Genomic DNA, 15,312 nt, shown 5'->3' with positions numbered 1-15,312 from the left:
AAGTACCCAGCCCTGACAAAAGACGTGCTGGGAAGAAAAAAACAGAGAAAGAAAGGAAGAAAGGAAGAAAGGAAGAAAGGAAGAAGGAAGGAAGGAAGGAAGGAAGGAAGGAAGGAAGGAAGGAAGGAAGGAAGGAAGGAAGGAAGGAAAATTTGAGTAATGAAAATAAATACCCCAAATGAATTCTTATGCTTAATGCAATCCCAATCAAAATATCAATGAGGGGGGCTGGGGATGTGGCTCAAGCGGTAGCGCGCTCGCCTGGCATGCGTGCGGCCCGGGTTCGATCCTCAGCACCACATACCAACAAAGATGTTGTGTCCGCCGAGAACTAAAAAAAAATAAATATTAAAAATTCTCTCTCTCTCCTCTCTCACTCTCTCTTAAAAAAAAAAATATCAATGAGGGCTCAATGGTAGAACACTTGTCTAGCACGTGTAAGGCACTTAGGTTGGAGCCTTATCACCAAATAAATAAATAAATAAATTTTAAAAATAGAATTATAAAAAATCAATGATATTAAGAAAGAAAGTAGATTAGTGGTTGCCCAGGTCTGGAGTGGGAACAGGAATGGACTACAAAAGGGAAAAGGGATCTTTTTGGCATGGTGGAAATGTTCTAAAACTGGATTGTGAATGATAATTACACAGTTCTGAACTGTGTACATTAAACTATATACTTAGCTGGGGGGTAGTGCACGCCTGTAATCCAAGCTACTCGGGAAGCTAAGGTAGGAGGATTTCGAGTTTGAGGCCAGCCTGGGCAACTTAGACCCTGTCTCAAAAGGGAAAAAATGGGGCTGGGAATGTAGTTCAGTGGTAAAACTGTGCCCCTCTGTTCAAGTCCCAGTACAAAAATAAGTAAATAAATTATATATTTAAAATAAATAAATGATTTCATTATATGTAAATTACACCTCAATAAAGCTATTTTAAAATATATATCTAACAAGTTTTCCAAAAGATTATTCAAAATGCAAATCTGGGGGCTGAAGGTATAGCTCAGTGGTAGAGGCCCTGAAATTAATTCCAAGGACAGTAAAAAGAAAAAAAAATCAAGTCTTCCTTTAGTTATTCATGAAAGGATTTAATTGGCTTTATAACCTTATTAAAAGTAAGTCATCACTTTTTTAAAGATAAATTTTGTTAAAATGGTGAACATAGAGATATAAAGTAAAAGCCAGGTATGGTGGTGTATGTCTATAATCCCTGCAACTCTAGAGATTGAGGCAGGAGAATTTCAGGTTTGAAACCAGCCTTGGCAACTTGGCAAGGTCCTAAGCAACTTAGTGAGACCCTGTCTCAAAATAAAAAATAAACAGGGATGGGGATGTGGCTCAGTGTGAAGCACCCCTGGTTTCAATCCCCAGTGCCATCAAAAAATAAATACATAAAAATCATACACATAAAAAGTATTTAGAAACCTTAGTGAAATGTTCATGAAATGAGAATAAAGAATGATATAAAGCTAAATCAGATAAGTACACATATGAAGACACGAATGGTGTAACTCTACTTTGTGTACAACCAGAAAAATGAAAAATTGTTCTCCATATGTGTACTATGAATTGAAATGCATTCTGCTGTCATGTATAACAAATTAGGATAAATAAATGAATTTTTTTAAAAAACTAAATCAGAGTAACAGTGAAAATTAAATTTTAAAAATTAAAAAGTAATAAAACTGTGTATATTAGAGACTGTTAGAGTCACCATGATATAACGCCATCTCTTGGATAATGGCTCTCTCTGAATAGTAGATTATAGATGAATTTTACTTTCTCCTTTTAATTTTTAGGGTTTCTCCTATATTTTCTTTCTTTTTTTTTTAAGAGAGAGTGAGAGAGAGGGGGACAGAGAGAGAGAGAGAGAGAGAGAGAGAATTTTAATATTTATTTATTTATTTTTTAGTTCTCCATGGACACAACATCTTTGTTTGTATGTGGTGCTGAGGATCGAACCCGGGCAGCTCGCACGCCAGGCGAGCGCGCTACCGCTTGAGCCACATCCCCAGACCCTCTTTTTTTTTTTTTTTTTTTTTTAGTTGTCAATGGACCTTTATTTTATTTATTTATATGTGGTGCTGAAAAATCAAACCCACTGCCTCACATATGCTAGGTAAGTGCTCTACTACTGAGCTACAAGCACAGCCCTTCTCCCATATTTTCTATATTTCCTCTTATAATCAGAAAAATAAGATTTTTTATTAGCTGGAATCTTTAATATGTATTAGCATAAAGTTAACAACTCTGAGGATTGCTCTTCAAACTTGATTTGTTAAAGCACATAATATCATACCAACATAACTGGTTTGTTCTGACAGATTATTCTGCCACTCTTTTTAAAAAATAGGATTTTTGTACTGAAGATTAAACCCAGGGGTGCTGTACCACCAGGGTATAACACCAGCCATTTTTATTTTTATTTTGAGACAGGGTCTCACTAAGTGGCCCAGGCTATTCTCAAACTTGGGATCCTGCTGCCTCAGCCTCCCAAGTTACTAGAATTACAGAATTACGTGTGCTAGCACACCTTGACCTTAATTTTATTTTTAATTTTATAGGATAAAAATATGAAAAACCAAATTTGTTCACTAAAAAAGCAACAACTTAAAAATATGCATCTATGTTAAATATATTTTTCATGTGTATATTTTTAAAAAAACTTTTTAAATTAAAAAAAAATTTCTGATCATGATGATATGCCTGTAATCCTAGCAACTTGGAAGGCTGAGGTGGGAGGATCACAAGTTCAAGGCCAGTCTCAGAAATTTAATGAGGCCCTAAGCAAGTTTCAAAATAAAAACTAAAAACTGAAAAGGGGGCTGGGAATGTGGCTCAGCAGTTAAATGTCCCTCGGTTCCATCCCTGGTACAAAAAGAAAAAAAAAATTTATTATTTAATTAATTTTAAAAAATTAAAATCACACAAGGTTTTGCAGAAGTAGTGAAATCAATTCAACCTCTCAGATGCCTGCACTACCCCTGCCATCCCCCACCTTTGGAAGGGGTGGGACTGGCACATCCTGCCCGGGGCCCTGCCTGGAGGATGAAGCCACCCTGGTGTGGGGTTCCCCATACCCAGTGAAGTGAGATTCACACACAGACTTGGCAATCAGCCTACTCACTTCCTAGGGGTCTACAAGGGCCATCTCTCCAGAAAGGCCCTGCAGTCCAACATGTAGGCTGTCAGGCATGTGGAGCAGTCCCAGCAAGCTTTCCCTGGGCCCCCAAGAATTTGGCACACCAGTACCCCATATTACCTGAGACCAAGCACAAAGAGTCAAGTAAGCAATAGAGTCCAGAGTCCGGTCCGAGGTCCTTGAGGTTTGCCCCACTCCAAAGCCCTCTGAAATAACTGTTTCCACAGTCTGGCCTTAGCATCCACTGAAATAAAGCCATGTCCCTGGTCACCCTTGAACATGGGCTCTCCTTAACCTCCACCAAGCACTCTTTTCCCTTTGCTCTCTCAGAGGTGCTGTATCAGCTTGTCCCTCATGTGTTTACTGTTTCAAGAAACCATCTGTCCTCTGTCCACACACTTGTGAAACACTACTGCCCAATCTTCTTCCTGTTCTTCAGAAAGCCTCTATTTCCCCAGCCCAGGAATCCTGCTTCCTCTACCCTTAGAAAAAGTCTATCTTAGTTCCTGCCAAAATCAGAAGCTATCTCCACTTAGGATTGCCAGATTTAGTAAAAAGAATTACAGGACACCCAATTCAATCAGAATTTCAGATACGAAATCGATAATTTCTTATTATAAATATGTCCCTGCATGCCTATAATCCCAGCTACTGGCTCAGTGGTTAAGCTCCCTGGGTTCAATCCCTGGTATCAAGAAATTAAATTTAAAAAGTAAATAAATTTTTAAAATTAAAAAAAAAAAGGCTGGGGACAAAGCTCAGAGGTAGAGCGCTTGCCTAGCATGCATGAAGCCCTAGGTTCCCTTCCTAGTACCACTAATCAAACAAATAAACAGATAGATAAATATGTTCTATCTATTTTATCTACTTCACCATCACTCTTGAAACTCATACGAACTATTGTCTTCTTTCTATCATGCTGTACAACACCTGCTCCCTAAACCCCTGGGAAATCCTGCCCACCCTCTGCCCCTGGAACATAAAACATGAACCCTACTGTTAATCTTATCAGTCCTGCTCCTCCAGTTCCTTAGTGTCTAGACCCATTTGCCTCTGCCCTTAACAAGTGGACACCCCAATACCCCTGCACCTCACACAAAACCTCCTCTTTTCTCTGTTGTCTACCTTCTCCCCAGAAACTGATGGTACTCTTGTTCCCAGAATATTAATATTTTATACCAACTGCTATTTATTTAGTTCTTAATGTGTCAGGCTAAGCACCTCAGTTCTCACAACAGCCCTATGAAGTTCGTATTGTTAATATGATTTTATGACGGGCCCAATATCACAAGTTGGTAAGGTAGTTTGGAGATACCCGACTCTAAAACCTTACATAAGCTCAGATTAAACCAGCATGTCCTAGACATTCAGTACGTTTAAAAATCTAATGAGCATTCAGGTTGAGACCTGCCACTGGACACTCCACCACACTCCTGCTGCTCAGTCCCGCCCCCCATGGAGTGGGGGGGACACCTCTCCACTGGCCCATTCCTCCCCCAGAGAACATCTTCCTTCCCTCTTCTGAGGCACAGCCCCCTTGGCTGTGAACTCCCACATCTCAGAAGAGAAAGACACAGTCAAGCTGTGCTGCCTACATGTCTGGCAAGTGGAGATTGGCTGAGCAAGGTTCAAGCCTATGGTCCCCTGCTCCTGGCTGGCACTCCCTTGCCTCCCCACCCCCTTCTATAAATAGTCCACTGCTCACTGGCTGCCAAGCTGTTACGGCAAGAGTTTCCATGAGGTCAGCTTCCCAGAGCAGCCTCCAAGTACCCAACACCCACACTCACCTCTCCTGGAGTCCTGTGGCCTGCTTGCCCCTGCAAGGGGCTGTCCCGAGTGCCATGTCTCCGGCGGGCAGGGGGTGTTGGCACGGGGGCAGAAGCCTGAGATGGGGCCTTCTCTAAGTTCTGGGCCCCATGTTCTGGAGCTTGACCCAAAGAAGAAATGGGCTTGCTGTCTGCGGCGGGCTCGCCTTTGGGCTTTGGAGGGGCAAATCTCTTCCTGTTGAAAGGCCGAGCTGGCTGGGGAGCCAAGGAGGGTGTAGGCTGGCCAGAGGTGGCAGGTGCCCCCTCACCTCTTGCCTTGATGGGTACCTTCCCCAAGGGACTGTTTCCAGATGCCTTGACACTTGGGGGTGGGGACTCCTCCTCCCCCTGAGGCCCGATAGCTTGAGAGTTCTCCATGTACATGTCCTTCAGGGAGAAATACACCTGCTGGTCTGCACTTGGGGCTGGGACAGGAGCTGGGGGCTGGGAACGGGCTAGGGCAGAGGCATCCTGGGCCTTGTCTTGAGTGCCCACAGTAGAGGCTGGCTGCCTGGTGCTATCTGTTCCAGAAGACTCAGGTCCCCGTGCCACCCTGCCTCTAGGATGGGTCTGGACCTCTTCCATGTCCATGGAACCCTGTATCCCACAAGGACCAGGCTTGTTTGAGCTGGAGACAGAGTTTTCTGAAGAGTGGTGGCTTCGGGCTGCCTTCTCTAATTCTGGCTTCTGCCCATCTGGCTTAGATTTCTCATCTTTTCTTTTCTTCTTGGCCCCAGACTCCTTTTGGGGGGCTCTCTGAGGCTCCAGCTCCATGGCCTCACAGATGTATGTCAGCAAGCCATGCTCCCCATCTTCCCCATTCTCAGGGGAAGGCTCCCCATTGGTGGGCACCTCTCCAGGAGCAAAACTGTTGATCAGACCCAGACCAGGGTGCTCAGATTTACTCTCTCCTTCCTGCCAAGCTGCCGAGGTCCCATCTTCAGCCTCCCTGGTTGGGGCTGAGGACACTGGCACTTCAGCCCCGCTCAGTCGCCGCTTTCGCTGGAAGCGGTCAGGGCTGAGCTTGCGCAGGGTGTCCGCCTCATCTGCAGCATCCTTCCCATGCTTCCAGCTCTGCTCTATCTCCCGCAATTTGGCTGCAGCCTTGCGCTTCAACTTGGCAAACCAGCGCTGGTGGATCTTGTACTCTGTCATGGTGCCCACTTCCAGGACCCCTGAGCAGGACACAATGCCCTTGGAGTTCCGGGCAGAGGCCTGGTAGATGGCGGCATCTTCTTCTCGACACCTAGAAGTAGGAGCATGAGGTGCCACCCCCCACCCCGCAGGTGACAGCCCCCCTGCCCCCCGCCGCTCCGCACATCCAGAACCTTCCAGAGCTGAGCATGCGCCCCCTCCCCATCACCAGACGGGCCCTGAGTGCCACATCCCATCTCAGATGTCACCACAGCCCTCACCCTCTGTTAGAATTGAAGGAACTGAGGCCACAACAAGAAGGTGGCAGCTGACCAAGTTCATGCTGTCCCAGAAGGGATTAGATTAGACTTGGGGCTCAGGAGAGCTCCCTTCAGAAGCAGGTGACCAGCGCAGCCCCTTGTGAAGTAACGATGACAGAGTTGCTTTTTTTGGCTGCTGACCTCATGGAAAATGTGGGTCAGGATCTCCTCTGGTTGCACTCAGCTCTGTGACTGTCAGAAATACTCCCACCCTGGCCTTAGGAGATCCCGGCCACTGGCAGGCAAACAGTTATCCAGGTGGTTCAACTCAGTGGCAGACCTGCCTCTGGTTTCAGATAGTGCCTGGGTACCTCCACCCAGCCTGCTCCATCTCTGAGGGCACAATCCAGGTGCAGGACCCTTAGGAGGGCAGAGAGTGCAAAACAGGCCACTCTCCCTCACCTGTACAGCTGCAGTGTGTGACGGTTACCCTGATGAGTGATCTCATATTTTGGCAAACCACAGTATCGGTCCAGTTCTATGTCATCCTTGTACCAAGTCACCTCTGGTTCTGGGTATCCTGAGAAAGAAGCAGATTGGGTTTCAGAAAGGTGAGTTCCAAAATAGTGGGAGGAGAGAAAAGGAAGCCAGGATTTCCCCAGAGCACCTGAAAAGAATTGGACAGGACCACCTGCCTCAGGCCTCCTGGAAGCACAGGGCCCTTTGTGTGACTCAGCTTATTTTTAGAAATTAGAAAAAAATGTGAGAGCTGAAAACATTTACACTTCCAGCTAAAAGGGAAATATGGAGGAGAAACTTCCTAGCTTCATGTAGAAATGGGAGTGAAGAATTTCCAAAAATCGTTGACTGGTAGTAATGAGCTCTCTTTCTATGTGGCCCATTTTACCTCCTCAATTGTAGTAAGGGCTTCATCCTCAGAGGTCTCCCCCAAATTCCACTACTACCATCAATGCCAAGAGCCCTCCTCTTTTCATTACAAGTTCCTGGGCTGCATTATTTGACAACACAACTAAAACATCCATCTGTCCATCAATTCATTCTTTCATTCATCACCCATCTATACACCCTTCCACACCTATCTACCCACTCAGTCACTATAGTGAGACTGACTGAGGTGTCTACCCAGCCACCCACAGAGAAGAGATCCCAACTATTACAGTCAAATGTTTCTTGCCCGCCTGGCCACAGCTGATCAGCCCAGTAGTAGACATCAAAAGAACTAATTGAATCCAATCCTTTGACCTAGGATTTGAGAAACAGGACCAAGAAACAGTCTACCATTGTGTCTAGAAATATATCTCAAAGGGGCAAAGTAGTTATGCTTTGCCACATGAACTAAGAAGTAGACAAAGCTGGTCTGCAGTGTGATGGGAAAATGAAATTGACATTCAGGATAGAATCAGAGCTTCCAAAAACTGCTTCCAAATACTAGTTCCATTCCTTGTCTGCACACAGTCTGACCAATGAATTCTGCTTCATTTCTTGAGCTACCTCCAACTGATTAGCATCACTTGTTAGAAATCAAAGACTCCTAACATTCATTTACTTAAACACACACAGCATTAAGCCAGGGACTGTGTTCTCAGGGAATTTATCTTCCTTTAGAAAAAATAAGATATGTTCCCATGCACAGGAGCAGTGTACCTGGCACCTGCACGCGCTCTGTCTTCCCTACTGTCTGTGGACAAATCACACTTTTGTCAAGAGCAGATCCTCACTGGACTCCACCTCCTCTCATTAATCAAGGCCATCTCTCCAACAATCGCTCCTGCTCTCTCCTACATCATCCAAATTTTCTTCTTTATTACATCATTTCTGTCTACATATAAGCCTGCTAAAGTGTTGTCCTTCTTTATAAAGAACTTCCTTTGGTCCCACATCCTCCTTAGTGCCTGCCCCCATTTCTCTGCTTTCTCCTTTACAGCAAAAGTATTTTTAAAAGTTGTATATTAACTGGGCACCTACTAATCCCAGTGACTAGGGAGTCTAAGGCAGGAGGATCCCAGGTTCAAGGCCAGCCTGGGCAATTTAGAAAAATCCTGTCTCAAAATAAAAAATGAAAAGGGCTATGGGGCTGGGGATGTAGCTCAGTGGTAGAACAATTGCCTAACATGTGTAAGGCACTGGGTTTGATTCTCAGCACCACATAAAAATAAATAAAGGTATTATGTCCATCTAAACTAAAAAAAGTTTTTTAATAAAAAAGGGCTATGGATATAGCCATTATGTAGGCATAAGAATTGGCCATCATATTCAGTAATGCCAAGTGGGTGACCTTGGCAGGAGCAATTCTGATGCAGTGATGAGTGAAAAGCCTGGTTGGAAGAGGGGAGTTAAGATAGCAAGTATGGGCTGTGGATGTGGCTCAAGCGGTAGCATGCTTGCCTGGCATGCGTTCGGCCCAGGTTCGATCCTCAGCACCACATACAAAGATGTTGTGTCTGCTGAAAACTAAAAAATAAATATTAAAAATTCTCTCTCTCTCTCTCTCTCTCTCTCTCTCTCTCTCTCTCTCTAAAAAAAAGATAGCAAGTATAGACAAATTTTTATTTCTTTTTTTGCAGTACAGGGCTTGAACCCAGGGGTGCTCTACCATTGAGCAACACCCCCAGACCTTTTTTATTTTGTATTTTATTTTTCACTAAGCTGCTTAGGACCTCACTAAGTTGCCCAGGCTGGCCTTGAATTTGTGATCCTCCTGCCTCAGCCTCCCAAGCTGCTGGGAATTATAGGCATGAGCCACTGCACCCAACTGATCCTTTTTCATTCCTTTCTTTTGCTCACATCTACTCCCTTAGAAATCACATCAGCCCTCCCTTCAGAATAGATCCCAAGTGTGATCACCTTGCCATTCCCCACCCAGCCTCAGTGTGGTCCATATCACCATCATCTCCACTTGGATATCTGCAATAACTCAGCTGATCTCATCACTCCCATCCTGACCTCTTTTCAGCTCATTCTTGGCACAACAGCCAGAATAAGCCTTTTGAAATAGAGTCGGCTCATGGCATACCTCTGCTCAAAACCTGACAGCTCCTGTCTCACCCAAGCTCTCCTGGTAAGGGCCCGGGTGCTGCAGTAGCCTCATTTCCTACCACACCGCAGTCATGTGGTCCCACTGTTCACCTAACATACCACAAAAGCATCACAACTCAATTCCCACGGGTCTCTGTTCTTCTGTTACCTCCTCATAGAAGCCTTCCTTATGCCCTGGGCAAAATATGCACCCCCCTAGAACTTCCTATCAATCCCCAACTTTTTTTTGTCAGTACTGGGTATTGAACCCAAGAGTATTCATATTCTTCTGAGATACCTCCCTAGCCCTTTTTATTTTTATTTTGAAATAAGATCTTGCCAAGTTTCCCAGGTTGGCGTTGAACTTGCAATCAACCTGCCTCAGCCTCCCAAGTAACTGGAATTATAGGCATGCACACTGCACACAGCTCTGATCCTGGTTAATGTTTATTTGTCTTCAAAGAATACATTGCTACCTGATATACACTATGAGTTTGTTAGGTTATGAGCATCCTGCCCAACACTGTCTCCCACCCACTGTGGAATATCAGCTCTGTGACAGCAGGGATTTATCTGTGTTATTCACCGCTGTGTCCCCAGTTCCTAGAATAGCACCTGATATGGAATCAACACTCACTAAATATTTATAGATGAATACATAAGCACCGTCCAAAGAGCTCAGGGTGCAGGGAAGGGAGCAATCAACTCCAGCTGGGAAATCAGGGAAGGCTTTTGGAGTAAGTGGCATTTGAATTAGACTTAAAGAATAGGCAGAATTTCAGAAAATTTGGGTTTAGCACCTCCAATCAGTTCTAACACCATCTGTACTTCTCCTTCATAGCTAATTATAATATTGTAATAGACTATTTCCTTGTCTCTTTCTCCTGCTAGTCTCAGGTCCCATGTGGGTACTTACTTAAACCTGTTGGATGAGTGAGTAAATGAGTAAGAAAATGAGTGAGCAAACAAGAAGTGGATGGGAAGGGCGTGCTTGACAAAAACCCAACAGCAACAGAGTGTGAGAGGGAAAGCAAAGGGCACTCTGGGGAACTGTGTACAGGAGCAGGGAGCAAGGGAGGCAAGGCTGCAGCTGGCTCCACCAGGATAAACTTCAGGCAGCCCTGGCTGTAAAGTGAGCCCCATGTTTCCACTGTGGTTAAAGCCCCTGGTTACATCACTCTCTCTCTCTCTCTGTGTGTGTGTGTGTGTGTGTGTGTGTGTGTGTGTGGCCAGGGCCAGAACAGGTGTCCTCACCATCCCCTGGAATGATCTCATCCCTGCAAGGGCCCAGCTCAGTCTCCCTGCCCCCATGACCTGCCCAGCACGCCTCAGCCTCCAGGGCACCTGAGTCCAGAGAAGCTGGGGGAGGGAGGAGGGGCGGGGCAAGGAGAGGGATGTTGAGTGGACTGCGCAGCCCCAAGGGCCCCATGGCTGGGTCCTCAGCCCCCATGCCACCCTCTTGTGCCTCTACACAAAGTGCAGGTCAACAGCTTAGGGCTTCATAGTGACATTGGACTTGGAAGCAAATTTATTTGGGAGAAAATACTGCCTTGTCCCATCTATATTCTAAAATAAACAAAAGCAGGGGGGGTCTGGGTGCTTTTCGCTCAGCTGCTCACACATGCATGCTTTCACATGTGTGCTTATAGGAGGTGCTTACACACACATTTGGCTCTGGGCTGCAGTACCATGTTGGCTCCTGAGCATGTGGCCCTCCCTCTGCCCTTTCCCACTCCATGATCTCTGTTTCACAGCCAGCAGGTTTGACTGGGGAAGCCAACTCAGAGATCTGCAGTCTCACTCCAATGGATCCTGGTTAAGAGAAGCTCAGATTCAGAAGAAAAGGAAATGAAAATTTAAAGTTTTCAAAGAACTTGCAAATACATAATTTCATTTGGGCCTCAGAATAACTCTGTGCAAAAAAACTGTTCACATTTACTGAAGACTTACTGTATGCCAGATACTGAGATGAATGCTTTTCACGTATACAGGACTTTTTTTTTTTTTAACCCAAGAGCTACATCCCTAGCTCTTTTTAAAATTTTAAATTTTGAGACAGTGTCCTGCTAAATTATGCCAAGGCTGGTCTTGAACTTGCAATCCTACTGCCTCAGCCTCCTGGGTGACTGGGATTATAAGTGTGTACTTATAGGACTGGCTCTTTTTGTGTATTATCATCTAATTCTTACAAAAATTCAATGAGGAATACGCTGTTACAAACCCTCAATTTAAGGAAGAGGAAATCAAGGCTCATGAAATTAAGGCTCCTGTCCCAAGTCATCTGGCTAGTAAGCAAAAGAGCCAGAATTTAAATCTCTCTCTGCTATAAAATGGCAGGTGTTTTAATCCCTACTTTACAGAAAAGGAAAAGGAGGCTCAGAGAAGCTAAGTAATGTGCAGGGTCACACGGCAGCATGTGACATAGCCCCAGGTTTCCTTTTTCTTTTTCCAGTGCCCTTTCCAATAGGCATTCTTAGACCAACATATGACTTTTTGCTCACAGCAGCCATAGTAAACATGTTTCTCTAAAAAAGACTTATTCTGGAACTTTGGTTCTTTCTAAAGGCTCAGTCCCTCCGTCCAGCCTGCCTATGGCTGATGCTTCCTCCTCCCACTCCAACATACATGTACTCGCATGCACTTGCACACATATCCCAACACAGAACCAGCGAGGGTTGAGGAGAGCGGAGGAGGGAAGCCACCATGCCAGACCAAGATGGGCAGGCTCAGTGAAGATAGCAGCACTCCAGTCAAGGGGTGGTGACAGAGACCTCTTTCCTAATCTGCCTCATAAAACTCAGACAACCCGAGTTCATTCTTGTCATCCTTGTTTTTTGCTTGTTTTTGGTTTTAGTGCTGGGAATTGAACCCAGGGGTACTTTACCACTGAATTATATCCCCAGCCCTTTTTATTTTGTATTTTGAGACAGTGTCTCTCTAAATCACCCAGGTTAGCCTCAAACTTGGAATCCTCCTGCCTTAGACTACCTGAGTTTCTGGGATTATAAAGCATATGCTATCCTCTCCCAGCATAACCTGAGATTTTGGATGTATGTGGGGACAGGTAAAGGGAAAGTGAAACAATGGACTAAGGGGTGGATATGAAAGACAGCCAGAACCTTAGAAACTGTAGACTCAATTGGTAGTGACTTAGATCTTAGCAGGCAGGTGCTCCAGAGCAGAAGGCCCTGACTGGTGGTCACAAGATAAGGTATAAAAGTTTTCTACTGGCCAGGTGTGATGGCACATGCCTATAATCCCAGCTACTCAGCACAGCTGAGATAAGGACATTGCAAGTTTGAGGCCAGCCTGGGTAATTTAGCAAAGCTCTGTCTCAAAATTTAAAAAGGGTTAGGGATATAGGTCAGTGGTAGGGTGCTTGCCTAGCATGCACAAGGCCTTGGGTTTGATCCCCAACTGAAATGAATAAATAAATAAATAATTTGCTTACTTGGATTGGGCTTGAAAAAGGAAAAACTTAGTTCCATAATGACATTGGGAGTTTTCAATATAATGACCCAAGATTATATATGCCAGTATGTATGCCAGATGAATTTCTGGCATCTCCACACTTCTCTCAGAGTTCATGACTTCAAAGGACAGGAAAGAAGGGGGAGCTATGCCTGAGGCTTGCTCCTTTTGAGTGGTCCCTAGACAGAGCAGCTGCTGTTACCACAGCATCCAAGCCACAGCTGAGGTAAACAGACAATGTGGAAAGTAGAGAAGATACTGATTTTGACATCAGCACAAGTCAAGGTTCACTGTGGTCATCTAGCAAATATATAAAATACTGAACATTTTCTTTGTACGAGGTCCAGAGAGGCACGAAGTGATAGGGGGTGACCTGTCCTTGCAGATCTCATGATCTTCTTGGAAACAGAAGTGTGAACAAGCTGTGCCATGGATCAGGGGCTCCCCTGGAAGTGCTGGAGATGGCTTTCCAGGGGATCAGCCTTTGAGCTGGACCTTAAAGGAGAAGAAGAATTTGCCAGGCAAAGAAGCAGTAGGCTCCTAGGTTAAAAGGCAGAATGGGCCTGGTATGGTTGTCCGTGGCTATAATCCCAGTGTCTCAGGAGGCTGAGGCAGGAGAATTGCAAGTTAGAGACCAGCCTTGGCAACTTAGTGAGATCTTCAGCAACCTAGCAAGATCTTGTCTCAAAATAAAAAAATTTTAAAAAGGACAGGGTTGTAGCTCAGTGAGTGATAAAGCACCCCTGGGATAAGTCCCTAGTACCAAAAGTAAAAAACAAAACAAAACAAAAACAGAGGAAATCTCCCAGAAAGTAGAACAAAAGACAGATGAAAGGAGAGAGGATAAGAAAACAGAACAAGGGCTGGGGGTATAATTCTTTGGTAGAGCACTTGCCCAGCATGTTCTACCCCAGCAATGTAATAGTAATAATAATAATAATAATAATAAATAAAATAATAAGAAGAGAGTAAGTCCTCAGGAGAAACAAGAATAGAGAAACAAGGAGTAAGAAATCAACATCAAGGGGCTGGGGATGTAGTTCAGTGGTAGAGTGCTTGCCCAGCACATGCAAGTCCCTAGATTCCATCTCCAGCACCACCAAAAAATAAATAAATAAAAGGAAATCAACATAATCAACATCAAAACAATCCCACATTTCCAAGAACTAAAGGCTCTCAGTTTCCGACTAAAAGCATCCAAGCGTGTTGCAGGATGAAGAGACCCATATCAAAATACATCATTATGAAATATCATAACACTCTTACAAATTTCCAGAAAGAGAAAACAGTCACATGCAAAGAATTAGGAGCAAACTGTCTTCCTACTTTGAGCAGCAACGTTGGAAGCAAGAGGATAAGAGGGTAGTCTCTAAAATTCTGAAGGAAAAGTATCTTCAACTTAGAATTCTATAGCCAGCCAAACTTTCAACCAAGCATAAAGTAGTAAAAGAGACATTTTTTACAGAAAGTCCAACATTTACTTCCCATGCACTATTTCTAGGAAACTACCCAAACCAGAATGTAATCAAGAAAGAGAAAAATGTAGCTCATCAGTAGAGCACTTGCCTAGCACATGTGAGGCCTGGATTTGATCCTCAGCACCACATAAAAATAAAAAAATAAAATAAAATTATAAAAAAAAAAAAAGTTCTTAGGGGCTGGGGTTGTAGCTCGGTAGTAGAGTGCTTGCCTAGCATATGTGAGGCCCTGGGTTTGGTCCTCAGCACCACATAAGAAGATAAATAAATAAAAATAAAGGTTTGTGTCCATCTACAACTAATATGTATATTAAGAAGTATAAGAAAAATTAGCTGCTGGGCATGTGGGCATGCACCTACCCAGGAGTCTGAACCCAACCTAAGAACATAGTGAGACCACATCTCCTCCTACCATCAAATAAAAAACCTGGGACTTGTGATGTGCACCATAACCCAGCTACTCAGGAGCCTGAGACAGAAAATTCACAAATTCAAGGCCAACCTCAGCAACTTAATGAGACCATGTCCCCCCAAAATAAAAGGATGGGGGGTAATGGGGGTATAGCTCAGTTGGAGAGTGCTTGCCTTGCATGTACAAGGCCCTGGCCAGGTTCAATCCCAGCACCACCAAAAAAAAAAAAAAAAAAAAGGGAGGATGGTGGGGATTTAGCTCAGTAGTAAAGTGTCTTTGGATTCAAGCCCCAGTACCAAAAAGCAAAAACAAAAAGAAAAATAAAACATTAGAAATACCAAAAAACTAAACAAATAAAAAACTAAGGAAAGCACTAACTTCAGGAAAAACAGAGAAAATATAATCACCTACAGTATGATTATAGTCTACAATGTATACATAATTATTATGTTATGTATACATGCTCATATATTGTATATACAATGTATATAATCATTGGCAGTGTGATTATAACATAGTACACTATTATAGTATAACATTATGTACTACAATATTCAGCTATGACTCATAGCACAA

General features: G+C 44.0%; 1 protein-coding gene across 4 annotated transcripts in view; it reads right to left on the bottom strand.

Annotated features, from left to right (window-relative positions):
- ALPK3 (alpha kinase 3) overlaps positions 1–15,312 on the bottom strand; it is a 55,983-nt gene that overhangs the window by 28,928 nt on the left and 11,743 nt on the right. For all 4 annotated transcript variants that reach the window (XM_081290850.1, XM_081290851.1, XM_081290852.1 and 1 more), the window contains 2 exons: positions 6,802–6,919; positions 4,928–6,191 (listed from right to left, as the gene is read on the bottom strand). In XM_081290850.1, coding sequence (XP_081146976.1) covers positions 4,928–6,191; positions 6,802–6,919 — 1,382 coding nt within the window. The remainder of the gene's footprint in view (positions 1–4,927; positions 6,192–6,801; positions 6,920–15,312) is intronic.

This window comes from Spermophilus citellus, assembly GCF_964194105.1.
Source record: "Spermophilus citellus genome assembly, chromosome: 4".
NCBI lineage: Eukaryota > Metazoa > Chordata > Mammalia > Rodentia > Sciuridae > Spermophilus > Spermophilus citellus.
Note: the sequence above shows the minus strand (reverse complement) of the source record. Positions and strands in the feature narration are given on the sequence as shown.